Consider the following 17,344-nt stretch of genomic DNA (forward strand, 5'->3'; position numbering starts at 1 on the left):
GGGTTTATCCCCAAATGATTTAAAGTTGGTGTAGGGCGTGGTTTTACTTGTTCTTGGCCCTACCCGAGAGCTAGTTTGGTGAGTGGGCTCGATTTCTTATTTTGGGAAGATTTGGGTGTTGAGTTTATGAAAACTTAGCTTTTGCTTAGGTCGTGGACTTTGCCTCATTGCTTGGACTCAGCCTAGTCCGTAAGCCTTCCCTTCCCCTTGCCTCGTGTCTTGGCTTTGGTCTTGGCCGTGAACCTCTTTTGTGCCTTGGGTTTGCTTTAACCGTGAGCCTTATTTGTGCCCTGGGTTTGCCTTGGCCGTGAACCTCTTTTGTGCCTTGGGTTGCTTTAATCGTGAGCCTTACTTGTGCCTTGGGTTGTCTTTGGTCGTGGGCTTTAGCAGATGTCCCTTGCTGTCGTTAGCCGTGAGCCTCTTTTGGCCTTGGATTTCTTTAGCCGTGAGCTTTAATAGCTCCCCCCTTTTCCTTTTTGTTGCCCTGGCCGAGAGCCTTACCTGTTGTTTATCTCTTTATAGTAACCCCAGTCGTGAGCATTTATTTGATTTTATGGGAAGATTTTATGCTAATTTGATATGTGAGGCTATGGATTAATTTGGAAGTTGGAAGATTTTGATATCAACTTTGGGATCTTGGGAAGATTTGCAAGCTTTATTTGGGGAGAGCATTTGGTTGATTTGATTAAGCCTACGCCTTTGGGGTTTGAAAAATCAGCGCAAAGTGACATTTTATGTTTGTTAGGAAAGACCTCGGGTCCTACTTTTTTAGGTCTTTTCGACAGGAGATTTTGAGAGCTGACCCATTCTCCTTTTCGATGTTTTAGATGGATCAATATCTCCTCTCTCTCACCCCATTTTTGTTCTTTTCTTTCCTTGCTTCTTGGTTCGGTTTTCGATGCTTATGTTTCATGCATAAGTGTCCACGTATAGCCTTTTGTTATACGTGAAACCACCAAGCAATGTCGCAAGTAGTTTGTTTCGGGGCACAGGGTGTTGATGATAAAGACACACTGAAGATAGAGCAGAAAGATGCCCTATCCTATAACATCAAGATCCAGACATTTGATGAACAATAGGATATGGTATCCTTCACCGACATAAGTCTAGCGGGAGTTGGCTCGAACCTCCTCAGATGATTGACAGTCCCACACCCGACAATGTAATCGACTTGTGGACAACGAAAATTTCTAAAAAAATAAATAAATAAATATAATAAGTTTTGATAAACCCTTTTCAAGCAAAAACATACTCTTCTTTGCATGTTTAAAATTTGTGTGCATGTCAAAAACATAAATTTTAAAAATACATTTTAAAATTGATTGTCCGTCTGACGAATACCTGTTTAGGCTGAGAAGTAGCCCTCTAGATGAGGTTCAGGACACACTTCTAGATAGGGCTGTCAATTTGGCTCATTGTTCGTGAACAGCTCGTGTTCGGCTCGTTAAGCAGCTCATGTTCGACTCGTTCGTTAAGCCTAACGAGTCGAACACGAACAAAATTTTAAGCTCGAAATGTTAACGAGCCGAACACGAACAGCCGAACACGAATAACAGTTTGTTCGCTCGTGTTCAGCTCGAAATGGCTCGAAAAAAATATATATATAACTTTTTATAAAACAATATATTACATACATTATTTATATAATAACATATTATATACATTTATGTCTAAGTTTAAATCATAACACCTCATGTGACAATGTGGTTAGTGTCTTCTTTTGTATAGATTTGATCCAGATTCGAATCTCACACTTTACATCTATTTTTCTCTATTTTAGTTTAACGAGTCAATTTCGAGCCGAACACGAGCCGAATACGAACACGAATATTTAAATCGAGCCGAACACGAACACACTATTCACGAGCCTATTTAGAACGAGAGCCGATTTCGAACACGAACTACTTCGAACGAGCCGAACACGAGCCAAGTCTGGGCTCGCTCAAACTCGGCTCGTTTACAACCCTGCTTCTAGAAAAGTGGCGGGTTTTATACATTCGGGTGACCGAGTAGCCTTCGTGGACCCTCGATTGCATATACATATATCTGAGCCTAGCCCTACACAAGTGTTTGCGGTCTCCCTTACCTGAACTTTTTGTTTTATCGAAGATTTGGACAGAGCACTTGTGTTTCTTTTCGTTTCTTCAAGATTTTTCCGAGATTTTTGAAGATGTTTACTTGAGTCTTTTTCTCGTTGATTTTCTCAAGTTTTCGGTCATGAGTCGTCATTACACTTTTCTTCGGATTTCCCGGATGGCTTTTCTTCCAGATTTCGCTTTTTGCAATATATTTCAGCTTGTTATATTTAAGAAACAGTGGATCCCACGGGCGTACAGGTTCGTTTTAAATTTATAGAATGTTATTCTATTCCTGTTCCTACCTGCTACTGTTCTATACAGCATGTTATATTATTCTTGTTTCTACCCGTTATTGTTCTGTAAGGTATGTTATATTGTTACTTTTACTGTACTTGCTACCGCTCTATAAAGCATGTTATACTGTTCCTTTTACTATACTTGCTATTGTCATGTATGACATGTACACTGTTTCTTTTATTGTGCTCTCTACTACTTGCCCTGTACTGCACATTTTTATATTACATAGCCTTAAACATGTCTCCTTTCCCTATAGGATGTTTAGAGGACTATTACCATAGGGTCGTTTGATTTGACATTATAACTAGAAAAATTGAACTCGTCACGACAAGGAGCTTGGAGTTAGCGCGGTGGGTAGCACGACCATCTTCAACAGCATAACATGTCTTCCCCAGCTAAATCATTCTTTTCCTAGAATTAAAACAACAATCCATAGAATTTCGAGGTTGTTCGCAATCCTCAACCTTTTCGTTAGGCATTTGTGTAGCTCTGCTGTACGATCTAAGCCCTAACTCGTTTTAGGATTCCATGACTGTCGTTCATTACGATCTAAATCCTCACATCTTCCAGGCTATTTGTGTGAGCGTTTCACACGAATGTAAACCCTAATTAAATAAAACTGGCAGGATAAAACATTTAAATATTCCTCTTCGAAACTGAAGTCAAACCATAGGGTAGACTGGGAAGCCACCGAGGATCTCCTCTGGATCTGTGGCATCCCCTAGTTCTTGTTCCTTTGGATCCTGTAATAAATGTTCCAAGTTTGAACCATTCCCTTTTGCACACCTATTTGTCCGATTTCATTGAAAAGTCCTATCCTTTTGAAGTGCTTAAAGATAATTTTTCCTGATTTTTATCGAGAGTATTCTTAAGTTATTTCGGTCATTTAAGATGTAATTAACTATAGGGGCTTGCCCTTATAGAAAGCTTTTCTGAACCTAGCTTAAAATAAACCCTATTTAATTCTTCATATTAAATAGGGGAATTTGTCGGCAAATAAAATGGTTTCGCAGACCAAACGGATGTCATATATATCTTAGTTTATCTAATCGAGTCTCATCCTCAAGTCTTGTGTTTATCCCTCAGGATAGATACATGATTTGAGGTAAAACGCTCTTTCATTTAAACTATGAAAAATATGGGGTCACTTTGATTTTCATACTTAAACCTATACGTCATTCCGAGGCGGGCGACGGGATTTCAATTTCGGTGACCGACAGCTTCTTACGGGCAACTCCCCCAAACAAACAAACCAAACCATCCCCCCACTTTTCCCCGCCGACAGAGTCTAAAGGCCTTCATTTGAGTAGAACTAAAATTGAATACATGGAATGTAATTTCAGTAGTAGTAGCTCTAGTGACAGAAGTGTAACATTGGGTGATCAAATTATTAAAAGGATTGAACGATTTAGATATCTCGGGTTTGTTATTTAAAGCGATGGTGCTATAGATGGGGATGTTAAGAGTAGAATTCAAGTTGGTTGGTTGAAGTGTAGGAATGCTTCAGGCCCTTTGTGTGATAGAAAAGTACCTCTTAGACTGAAAGAAAAATTTTATAAGATGGTGGCGAGACATACAATGCTCTATGGCACTGAATGTTGGCCTTTAAAAGAGAAGCATAATACTAAGTTAAGTGTTGCTGAGATGAGAATGATTAGGTGGATAAGTGGCTTTACACTTAGAGACAAAATATGAAATGAATATATCCGTGATAGGATTGGTTTAGCTCCAATGACAGGAAATGACGAACATAGCAGCAAGACTTAAGACCCTAAGAATGACAAAATTAGAGAATGTTGTCTTAGATGGTTTGGTCACATTAAACATCGACCATCTGATGATCCAATTAGGAGAGTACATGTTGTTGATTCAGATTATGTTAAGAAAGGTAAAAGTAGACCTAGGAAGACTTGGGCTAATTGAATAAAAATGATCTTAATTTATTAGAACTAAATGAAAATATGACACTAAATAGGACGCAATGAACACTAAATAGGACGCAATGAAGGAAAAAAGATTCATTTAGCTGACCCCACGTAGTGGGATTAAGGCTTTATTGTTGTTCTTGCTGCTTATAGTTTCAACAAGTATGAACTACATTTTTTTTATAATTCATGCATAGCATTTACATATAAAATTAATGCATATTAAGTCTGTAATTGTTCAATATATTGTTGAATTTAATTATTTGCTTACAGGAAAGGAAAAACTGAAGTTGATATATTTGACGAGAGGTAATAGTTCTTAGGAAGACTACTGTTGATAGGTACTATGATTGTAGTACCTTTGTATTACTTCTTCTGGGTACTGATATATTATTATATGTTGGTTTGAGATATTGTTTACAGACTCATTTTTTCTGAATTTTTTGATTTATGTGTAGACTATTTTGTGGTTACTTAGCAACTTTATATATATTAGAAGTTCTGAAAAAATGTTAAAAGTAATAAAATGTTAATACCGTCCAACCACTCTTCTCAACTTGATCAATTTGAAGCTACTAGACCAATTCGTGACACTAGTAGTCCAAGTACCAAAGAAAGAAGATGAGTAATGATAAAACTAACGAAAAATCTAAATAGCAAGTATAAAAAATAAATTGATTATATAGTAAACTTGCCAACTTCAGCTCACTTTTAAACCAAAGAGTCACTAAAAAAAGTCCTTAAAAGTATCCAGACAGTTGATTCCCCACCTTATTGCCATACAATTTCGAGACAAAATGTGTAAAGGGATTAAATGTGCGGTATCAGATAAATAAAAGAGTCAAAGAAAATGCAATATAAGGTTTGAATCAAATGGTTAAGGATTCAATGTTGAGTTAGACACACTAATGATAAAATTCATTTATAACTCAAAAGCTTAAGACTATGGAGGAGGCACACCACTTGGTACTTTTATATCAAAATACTTTCAACTTTCCGATGTGGAATAAAATCCACAGCCTAATGCGTCTTAGCAATCTCCTCACATGATAGCTCTCAACATTGACAATCGTTCCCCATAAAAAAAAAAAAGGTTTTTCAACCTCATTGAATATCATGCACCAAGACAATTGAACCAAATGAGGTATCATTGGGAGTTAGCCGCTTTTGAACTTTGCTCAACCATGATAAAACCCAACAAAAACCAATGTGATCCACAAACTACATGAACTACAAGAATACAATTAAAAACTGTAAAACAAAGTGATGACTAAAATTGGTCTACATATACAAAATTTCATACTATTTTCAAACCAAAAATAAAGCCTATGGACGAGATCCAACCACCTGCTATTCTACAACATAAACTTTATAACTATTCCAAGCAAAATTAAATAGAAAGCCTGACATATTTTAACAACTTGAGTTACAATTGTTATTGACAGGAAAATTTTCCACCATAAATAAACAAAGATCACCGTAAATGGGCCAAATAAAATAACCAAAATTTCTAGCATTGCTGGCAATCACAATCAAAATGATATATGCAAGTCATCTACCTCCATCACTAGCCTTGATTCATTGTACTTTTTCAATATTACTCAATGTGACATTTTAATTTCTAGTGGTTTAAACATCATTTGTCATATAGTACTATTTTAGTATGATTTTCTTTTTTTTTGCATGCTCAAAGGAAATTTAGTGATTTTGAATGGGAACTATTATTAGTGTGCCTATTATCATTTAATTCAAATGGTTGATAATAAAATAACGAAAGAGTTTCTTCTAGTATTCCGTTTGAGATATCTGTTCCTTCATCTAGCTCCCTCCTTTACTTCTTTTTTTTTACTTCTTGCTCCTATCCTCCAAAGCAGTTCATTCATCTCTTTTTCACAATCTCTTCCACGCATTCTATCATCAATTATTTTTCTCTATATTAGAATCTTTTCTTTTCAAGAACCAAAATATCAAATTTATATATAACCACTTTTACAGCCTCCGCTTTTCGTAATAGTCAACACCATTATAATATTCATATTTGCAATAGCTAAGCACTTGAACGCAATCAAGAATATTTGTCAACATGATGGTAACAAAGCTCTGAATGCCAAAAACATCATTTTGATTACCAAAATATTGTAGGACCTGCAATAATGTTTTAATTTTCATAGCCAAGCCTGTAAAATATAGGAAGTAATCCATGATATGAATTTATTTAACGTTTCATGAATTTTATTAAGTTAATAGAGAAGTGGTCTAGCACACCTGATGTATCCACGAATTAAACTGTTGATGGACTTCATCAACTAAGGGTCCCCTCAAAACTTTCAGAGTTACCTACAATTAAGAGATACCAAATAGAAATATCTCAACAAATGTGCAAAATAAGCATTTTGATTATATCTTTTAACATATAAAAGAAAGCACACTGAATGAGAGATCTAAGGTAACCAAGAATCATCACCGATCTTGAAGCAGCTGAAGGAGGAGCACCATTAGGCCGGAAAATGTAAGCACCAGAGGCCTAATAGAAACAGTATTCATTTTAAGAAATTAACGAACTTTTGCACCTCAGAGATCTGATAAAATTTAATTACCTGCGAGTCTTCAACATCACCCTCACTAGAATCATACCAGAGATAGCTTTGTTGCACGGGTAAGTCAACCTAATCAATCAAACAAAAGGCTCTAAAATACTGCACAAAACAGAACTTTCAGTTTTGCAATAAAATTTAACCATAAATCTATTCAAAGCATTAACCCTAAAGTTGGTCTGACAAATTTTCTAGGAATTAAAGAAATTGTATCAAACATATAATACCAAAGAATGGGAGGAGAAAGTTGTTAAGACGTTGCCACAGAATACCAAAAAACTTGGCTTGTAATGCAAAAGGCATCAGTTTTTATTTTGTCCCATTAAAATAAAATTGCATAGAAACTTTAGAGGGATAAAGTTGCATAATGTAAGCAGGCGTGTATGTGGCCATATTCATGACATTTTACAAGTTTTATTTCTTTAAAAACATTCTAGATAATGAGAATCCACCAGATTATTAGATAGTTGATCCCTGGATGCAATTCAATTTAGAAATGCCAAAGCAAAATTTTGATATTTCAAATAAGGAGTTATTTAATGTTATCAAATTGAGCTTCAGTGGGATCAAATGCTTCTATATTTGCAGTAAATCAACGTAAATGGCACAAGGAAAAAGTTATCAAAGTCGTAGAAAGCGAGATATCAATGTTCTTAGATTTTTTTACTTTGTCAGAAATACTTATATGTTCCTAAAAGGGAAAAGATTTTTTACAAACTAAGACCTTGTTCCACTAGAATACATACTCAAATTAGCAAGCACACAAACAAAATATGAATTGATTAAAAGTGAAAAACAAAACATCAGAATGAAAGGAATATTAGATAGTGACTACATCAGCCAAAAGATATTAACCGTAAGCACAATAACCAATGAATTGCCACTACAGTTCCCATTGCCGAAGCTTGTTTCTCAGTCACCCAAATTTGCAAAAGTTCAAAAATTACATCGAGAACTAGTTGTCTGTAGTTAATTATCAAGTACGTGTAGCAGAAGTAAAATAGTTTACATGATAAAATCTTCGCTGTAGATAGCAATTGAAGCATATAAAACTACTTACTCCTGCTCTGCTATTCACCACTCTTTTCAGTTGTCCCGAAGTTGATGAGAAGGCCATTTTAAGAGGCCCGGGTCCAATCTCCACTGTATCATTATCTGGTGTTGATATAGTTGAACTATGGCCATATGCATAGAAGGCTGTTGTGAGAGATTAATTAGATAAACTAATATAAATGATAACTGCAATACTTGATAAAAATATTAAAACTAATGATGGAAATTCTACAGCGTAAATCAACGTTCAGGAATTCACCTTGCTTGGCTTTTTTTGATATGAAGTAAGTATTCCATCCCAAAGGTGGCACAAATACTTCAAATACAAGCCAATATTTTGGAGTATCTTTAGGCAACTCGCCTAGATATGCCTTGACATAAAAATTTCTAATCTTAATGGTATTATTTTCTATCTCAATGAATTGAGTCACAATAGCATTTCCATTTGCATCCCGTACAACCAGATGGTCATCATTAACCTAACGGAAGTAGAAAAACAAGTTAAGACAAAAAAACTACAGATAGAACCACTTATTTCCAATATATCCCAGAAGTAAAAATAACAAAACTATTAAACGGTAATAAATTAGTAATTTACTTTTGAGCTTTCCATGTATTAGTTAAATTTGACAAACTAAAGAAAAGAAATAACAGACTATTTTTTAAGGCATTCAGAGAAAAACAATCTTTGGAATTGATGTACATTGCGTGAAGCCATTGAGCGAGTCATTGGGAAAAATGATGAAGGAATCGTCAATTATGTACTCAATATTATCCAGCTTTTGGTTATCTTCCATAATAAAGTAAGACTGAACAACTAGGCAGCAATACAATTAAAATAACATTGCCATGCTACGTTCTTTAAGTTATCCAAATGAGAACGTAGAAACATGTAGCATCCTTTGGGGTTACATTCAGTAGCAAAGAGGCCATTTGGTATCACTCTTTCATCCATTTTTCAAATTCTCGCACAAACATCAAATCCATAAGTTTGAATTGAGACAATTACATGCATGGCACCTGAAACAATGCTATTTACAAATCAAGCACCCTATTTCATCCATTTTTCAAATTCTCGCTCAAACATCAAAGGCAAAGGTAGTGATAAAACCCCATCCCATTTTTTTCGTTTGAGGCAATTACATACAAGGCACCCAAAACTTGCTATTTACAAATTAAGCACCCTCTTTCATCCATTTTTCAGATTCTCGCTCAAACAAAAAAATAAAAATTATATGTAATTTTGAATTGAGGAAAATCAGGGCAAGTAATGCTATGTACAAATCAAGCACCCTTTTTCATCCATTTTTTAAATTCGCACTCAAAAATTAGTGGAGGCAATGATAGAAGGCCATCCCATATTCAACATTTCATCCGGTTACATGCAAGAGCACCCAAAACATTCTTATCTACAAATCAAACTCACTCTTTCATCCATTCTCCAAATTCTCACTCAGAAAAGAATTGGAGATAAGAAAAACATTCAACATTTTTCATTTTTTTGCAAGATTCAAATCGCAATCGCAAATTAAAAGTCACAAATCACAAATATCACAAACTTCTCACAACAACTGCAAATGAGAAAATAAAAAATTTGAAAAAGAAGGCTATTCCATAACTAGAGATCGGAGGGAAGAGGAAGAGAAGAAAGGCAACCACCAGAGAGATGCGCGTGAGAGGCTCGAGCAAAGCACGAGAGAGACGCGTGAGAGGCTTAAGAGAAGTGCTAGAGAGGTAGAGAGGCACCTAGGGCAGATGAGACACAAGAGAGGGAGCCACGGGGTCGAGGGGGCAAGGGGGAAATGCATACGCAAAGAAATGCGGACCGCAGAGTCGAACCCACGACTATGTTTAAAATGAATTATTAACGAATTATTAGGATAAGTTGCAGCGTCATAGTAACCAAACGCTTCTGCCAGTGTTTTCAAAACGCACCACACCAAATAAGCGGCCCAACGGGCCTTTAGATTATAGTAACTTCTTCATATTGGTAGATGATACACCTAAAATATACTTTTTATATACATTTTTATACGTATTTTTGAGATATTGCGCTTTAACGAAAAGGTCTTGTGTCTCTTTCAGGTAAAATCAAATGGATGATAAATTGTAAAAGAAGTGAAAAATGGTCAAATTTGGAGCAAAAATGAACTGAGAAGCCTAAGAGCTTAGGACTAGCGTTTATGCACCAGTTATACAGAGAGAGCCGCGCCTAAGCGCCAGGTACCTTGCACTTAAGCGTTAGAAGTAGTTATTTGATGATTCATTGAATTTAGACAAATTTTTTAAGAAGTTTTGAAGAAACCCTTGGTAAAAACGTAGAAAATAGCCTATGGACAAGAAAATTCATTCAATTGGCTTTTGAAAGGGCGTAACTTCTAGAAGATTCATTGAATAAAGACACATTTTGAAGAGACACCAAAACACCCCTTAGATTTTTATTAAAGAAGACTTGGATCATCAAAGGAAGAGGCCAATACACATCCAAAAGCCATCATCCATCCAAGTAACTGCCGCCGCCGCCGCCGCCGTTGGCCACCTTTTATTTTATTTTAAATTTTAGTTTGTGTTGGGAGTGAAGGAAGATAATTCAAAGGAATTTCAAGACATTTAGTGGAAAAAATTTGAGATAAGAGTTTATTTTTATGACTACATTTGATTTTAATTTAAATTTCTTGTTTGTGTGCATGATTTCTACTTTTAAACTTATGCATGGTTGTATTTTCTCCATGGATTCTGAGTTAGTTTTCTTTATTTTTTCCTTAAAATGATAAGTGATTAAGTGTTGAAAGAAAGTTGTGTAAAGTATTATACTTCAATCTTGGAAGAAGTTGTGTTGATTTGAAACCTTGTATTTCATTTACTTCTTGATTTGGTCAATTAAGATGTTAATACCAATACCGAGAACATATAAGATCCGAGATGATATTGTCTCAGTCAATAAATGGTAAGAATCACATAAAATGGTAAGAATCACATATTAGAAAATCACATTTGATTCAGTGGATGAAAATGTAGTTCATGGAGTTGAGTGCAAATAAATAGATAAATAAATTTTAATATGTTTAGAATTAGAGGACTTTAGAGTGACAGACTAAAACCCTCAATTTGATTTATAATTTTAAGTTTTGATATGAGATGTTAGCCCCCAGTTGAAGGGAGAAAAATGAACTCTAGAGTGAGAGCTAGTATCTTCCCTATCTAACCCTATCTAACCGGTCTTCAAGACTATTCAAACTATAGATTATCCAATGTCTTTTATAGCATCTCTAGCAAGAGTAAAGAATATTATTGCTCATATTTGACACAACACATTTAGAATACTTCTACAATAGAATTTCTTAACTTGTTACTGATTCATGACAAGGAAAAACATATTTTACTTATATTGCGTTCATCTTGCGAATATTTAGTTAAGTTAATTAATTGTTTACTTTATTTTCAATTATCAAAAATTACAAAAAGAATCAAATTTTCATTTCTATTATAGTATCTTAAGTTTAAGTAAGAATATTTTGCTAAGTTAGATTTTTGTTATCTAAACTTTCTAGTTTTCTAAAGTGCATATTGTCAGTTTTTTATGTGAGTTCGATATTCGAGACTTAATAAAAAAATCGTATATTACTTGAAAATGATACATATACTTATGGATTATCTCATATTTTAAAATTATAACTGTATTCTTCTTTTCTTCATAGTGAAAAATTTACCTAGCTTTTGCTTTGGATCAAGTTTTTTATTTTGTTGCAAAATAGGAATCACTATTAAAGAAATTAAACATATATCACATACATCGCAATAAACATCTATATAGAAAGTCGGGATCAAGTTTTTGGCGCTGTTGTCGGAGAAAATTACAAAATTTTCAAAAGAGGTTTTTAGAAAGCAAAATTTCTATTTTTATAATTTCTATTTTTATAAAGTCTATTTTTATAAAGTCTTATTTAAAATTTAAGATTTATTATAGGAATATTGTAATGTTGTTTTTATATTAAGTTCTTCTTTGTGTGTTTTAATTTTGTTATATCTTATTTTATGTTTTATAGTAATGTATGTGTAGTTCAGGTTCCACAGGATTTGTGTCTTACGATTCTGAATTAGAAAGAACTATTAGAAAAATTAAAATATAAGTACTGAAAAATCTTAAAAAATGATAAATCAAAATAATCAAAATGTTTAAGGTTTTAAACCTTTAAGAGATTATGCAAATCCTACGGTGGATGAATTTCATTATAGTATTCAAAAATCTTCTGTAGTGACTAATTCATTTGAGCTTAAACCTGCCATTATCCAAATGATATCCAATAATCAGTTTGGGGGAGTACTAACGAAAGATCCAAACTTACATCTTGCAATTTTTCTAGAATTATATGCTACATTTAAGTATGATGATGTATCAGATGATGCTATAAGACTTCGATTATTTCCTTTCTCACTCAGGGATAAGACTAAGATATTGTTACATTTATTATCACCTGGATCTATCAGAACTTGAGGTGATTTAACGCAGAAATTCCTTGCTAAATATTTTCTAACATAAAAAATTGCAAAGCTTAGAAATGATATTACATCTTTTTATCAGTTTGAAGAGGAATCTATTTATAAAGCATGAGTACGATTTAAAGTACTCTTAAGAAAGTGCCCACACTATGCTATACCAGATTGGTTAATAATTTAAACATTTTACAATGGATTAGCTAGCTCTCTTAGATATATTATTGATGCAGCTGTTGGTAGTTCATTGATGTCAAAACCATTTAATGATGCTTATGTTTTAATTGAAGACATAACTATAAATAATTTTTAATGACCTTCTGAAAGAATAAATCTTAAGAAAGTAGTCAATATTTATGAAACTGGTGTTTTTGTTATATTAGCAAATCAAGTTGTAATTTCAAGGAAGTTAGACCAATTTGGAATGAATTTTTCTCAACTAATTTCCATACAACAACAACAACAAAGCCTTAATCCCACTATGTGGGGTCGGCAAATGGTAGATTCTCAAGCATCATTAGAAACTTTGAATGTCATAAACAAGTAGAATAATTCATATTCAAACTATTATAACCCATGTTAGAAGAATCATCCTAACTTTAATTGGAATAATACTTTGGGTGGTAATAATCAACAATGAAGGAACAACCAAGTAAACTCATTGGGAAACTGGAACAACCACTGATGTGCAATAGGAACAACCACTGAAAAAGCTTCCTGAAAAGCTTAAAGATCCTGGTAGCTTCACAATTCTATGTGCAATAGGAGACAAATTTTATGGTAAAATTTTATGTAATTTAGGTGCAAGCGTTAACCTTATGTCATTATCAATATTTAAAAGATTGGAATTAGGAGAAATAACCCCAACTACTGATATTTTGCAGTTAGCAGATTGTTCAATAACATATATTAAAAGAATTATAGAAGATGTCCTAGTGAAAGTGAATCAATGTCCTAGTGAAAGTGAATCAATTTATCTTTTCTATTGATTTCATTGTGCTAGATATGGAGGAAGATAAAGAGAAACCTATCATTTTGGGCAGACCTTTCCTAGCTACAGAAAAAACAATGATAGATGTGCAGAAATGAGAATTAATTATGCGTGTCAATGATCAACCAGTTACTTTTAATCTTTCTAAATCAATGAAGTTTATTCTGCAAAACAACTGTCAATGAATGGTCATTTATCCAATAGCAGCTGTCAGTAAGTTGTTTTGAATAAGCTGCCCCAAATAGCAAGTCAACTTATTATGATAATCTGCAGATTATCAGATTATCAGAATATCAGCAGATTATAAATAATCAACATCTGCCCCAAACAGACCCTAAGTGACGATTCTATCTAAAAAACACCATTTTCGCACCTCGCATTCATCTTCTTCCTCGGGTATTTGCTATTTTGAAGTTAGGGCACACCTATTTTGGAGATTTATTAGTAGTTTGGAGCAAAAATTACTAGATTTGATATCCTTGAGGTAAGAGATTCACTTCTCTTGAGGTAAGAGATCCTTGAGGTAAGAGATTCACTTCTATGTAAAAATTTTTTATTTTCACCATGTATTTTGAGCATAATCTTGAGCTACCGGAAAATCACTATTCATAGTAAAAATTTGAGAAAAATCTATGAAAAATGTATGAATTTGGTAGTTTAAGCTTTTAGGAGTTAAGTTTAGTAATTTAGAGTTCAATTTAAAATTTATTATGAATTTTATATAATTTTTTTAGAAATGACACCAAGAATGAAGAGGATCAAATGAAAGTCCCAATTCGATTCAAGCAAATTTGTTAGTACTAGCGCTCATAATCGATACAGTGATGCACTGCAATCGAGGAAGTTGATTCCTGAGCGTTGTTTTAAAAGTCTGGGAGGAGCTGTAGAAGATATGATTATTCACCACCAGTGGGAGCAGTTCTGTTGTTTTTCTGTCATAGCAGTGATTTCTATGGTGCGGGGGTTCTATGTGAATCTCCCCGAAGCTAAAGGAGTCATGATGAGCGAAAAGTCAGCACCTTTTTCACCTGAAGTAATAAACTAGTTTTATCACTTGCCCCCGAGCACTTTATGTTTTTATTCGAAGTCCTACTGAGGACGACCTAGACGAGATCATTTCATCTTTGACTTCAGGAAGGGGGCTTTGGAAAATTACAAATGAAAGGAGAGTTAACTTTTCCACTTCGAAGTTGGATGCCACTGCAAGGACATGACACTATTTTATTTCTGCTTGTCTGCTGCCTACCAATCATCTTAGTGGTGTGACTCGTGATCGAACAACTTTGAACTATTGTATCCAGTAGTTCAAGCCCATCGACATTGGAGCTTTGATTTATAATGGTATTACCAGTTCTGTCGTCGCCGCTACTACTGTAGGTTTGGGATTTGCAACCTTGATTTTTTCTTTATACGAGCAGGCTGGAGTTAGATTTGATAACTGGGAAGAGATTTTGCAATCTCTTAAGCCCATTACAAGTGTGAATGTGAGATTTTATTCAAATCATTTCATTTTTGCCTGGAGAGGAGGAATTTCAAATAGTTCTGCTGCTTCAACATCTCGAGCTTCTACATCATAGTATCTTAAGTTTAAGTAAAAATATTTTGCTAAGTAGGAATTTTATTATCTAAACTTTCTAGTTTTCTAAAGTGCATATTATCAGTTTTTCCTATGGGTTCGACATTTAGGGCTTAATCAAAAAGTCCTATATTACTTGTAACAATACGTATACTTGTGTAGTATCTCATATTTAAATATTATAACTGTATTCTATTTTTCTTCATAGTGGAAAATTTACCTAGCTTTTACTTTGGATTAAGTTTTTAACTTTGTTGTAAAATAAGAATCACTATTAAGAAAATTAAGCATACATCGCATACATCGCAATAAACATCTATATAGAAAGTCGAAATCAGTAGACAGGAAAATCTACATATTAAATAGACACAATGAATTTCTTATAAGATTATTATACCACTAAATGACATTAAATTATAGTAAAGATGCATATATATTAGGTTATTGCATGATCTGCAACTTCAAAAAGAAATCTTATAGCATATCATTACAAGAAGTTTAAAAAAAAGTCATGTACAATCAGTTGTATAATGATTTATCTATGAAATTATTAGACCAGTGTGTCATTTTGATGTCATTAAATGAGCACTTATTTATTAGTAGATACATGTAAAGTTTCTCATAACAAGAGAATATAAGATAAAAAAGTATGAAACAACTTATATATAAATGTTTGTATGTGCATGTTAAGAAAATTTCATCGCTAATGATATAGATACGGGACGACAGTGTACCCGCGCGCGCAGATTTTTTCTACCACCCCGAACAATTATGATATTAGATCACCAACCATTATGCCGACGGAAGAATATCGACTAGGGGCAAGTAGACAGAATTTACCACCCCAAACAATTGTGATACTTAAATTACTCACTGTTGTACCGATAGGAGAATATCGGTCAGGGGTGATAAGCGTTTCTATTTTAAACAATTGTGATGTTTAGATCACTAACCGTTGTGTCAACGAGATAATATTAGTCAGGGCTATGTTAGACTATATTTTCATGGTGCTCCTAAGAAAAAAAGTGAATGTTAATAGTATACAATAAAAGTAAAGTTAAGATTATAGTAAAAATAAATCCATGTAGAAGTTTAGAATATTTTCATTTCGAAAAGGGCATTGATACATGCATTAATATATTCAAAGATTTATTATAGAAATATGAAAGATTAGAATATTCCAAAATTTCTTACAAATATATGAAAAACTAGCATTCATATTGAATTCTTTTCTTTAGATTACTGTAATTTAGAAATATGATTATTTATGGGGTTATCTTTAGACAACTCATTATATGATTTTAATATTCTTCAGGTTTTAAGCTTTTGAGCAAAATGAATAAAATATAATCAAATGTGTCTATAAGGCGAGAACAACAATCGAAAAGGTACAAATTTCAACATGTTAATTTTAATTACTTTCTTCAGCAGCTCTTAATATATTTTTTAATATTAACCGTTGGTGATAGAATTTGAATACTAGAGACAATTTTTTTCACTTATTGTTCCCGTCTTAGTTAATTCTAAACCTCAAACCGGGTCGTGACAAAAATGATATCAGAGAAAAGGTTTAGATTAAATAACATTAATCTTAATGAAAGAGTCATTATGATGATTGACTTAAATTATAAATAATAGAAATTAAAATTTTAATTGTCAGATTAATTTATTTTGTTATTATTTCAAAATAATGAATGATCCAGAGGTAGAGGTCAGGGATGATGATGATGTTAAATTTGATGTACTCCAAAATGTTACGGTTAATGTTGATGCTTTTGCTGAGATGATGATTGTAATGATGCAGATAATTAGGAACACCCAGCCTTAAGCCAGTAGCCGTGTAGGAGCACCGGCAAAGAACTACTTGAAGCTCTTTCAGAAAATGAGACCACCTCTGTTTTCTGGAGTAGAATGGCTAGTGGAAACTGAAAACTGGCGGTTGAGGGTGATGAAAATCATTGATAGCATGACATGTCCACCAAAGAGGAGAGTTACCCTTGCCACATTTGCCTTTGAGGGAGAAGCTGAGAGAAGCTGGCAATTTTTGGTGGTCGATCTCGGCCCCGTTAGTACAGTGGGGCGAGTTCGTGAGAACATTCAAAAATTGGTTTGTACCACTGTCAGTCAAAAGACAAATGAAGAATAAATTCATTATGTTGATGCAGTGAGATCGATCAGTTATGCAGTACGAAACAGAGTTTACTATGTGTCGAGAAATATCAAAGATTTATTTCTGGATTGAAGGATTCAATCAGGCAGCCACTAGTGCCACTTGAGATCAAAGACTATTTATTTCTAGTGGAGAGAGCTAGGCGATGCAGATTGATTTCAGCAGA

The 17,344-nt window shown here is 33.8% G+C and overlaps 1 protein-coding gene across 1 annotated transcript in view; it reads right to left on the bottom strand.

Moving 5' to 3' along the window:
• The window catches only part of LOC110023803 (alpha-mannosidase-like), a 92,796-nt gene that overhangs the window by 24,019 nt on the left and 51,433 nt on the right, over positions 1–17,344 (bottom strand). Inside the window, exons 16-20 of the mRNA XM_020723396.1 lie at positions 8,207–8,426; positions 7,955–8,091; positions 6,898–6,966; positions 6,765–6,824; positions 6,566–6,637 (exon numbers count right to left, since the gene is read on the bottom strand). Coding sequence (XP_020579055.1) covers positions 6,566–6,637; positions 6,765–6,824; positions 6,898–6,966; positions 7,955–8,091; positions 8,207–8,426 — 558 coding nt within the window. The remainder of the gene's footprint in view (positions 1–6,565; positions 6,638–6,764; positions 6,825–6,897; positions 6,967–7,954; positions 8,092–8,206; positions 8,427–17,344) is intronic.

The sequence above is a fragment of the Phalaenopsis equestris genome, unplaced genomic scaffold, assembly GCF_001263595.1.
Source record: "Phalaenopsis equestris unplaced genomic scaffold, ASM126359v1 Scaffold000232, whole genome shotgun sequence".
Classification (NCBI taxonomy): Eukaryota; Viridiplantae; Streptophyta; class Magnoliopsida; order Asparagales; family Orchidaceae; genus Phalaenopsis; species Phalaenopsis equestris.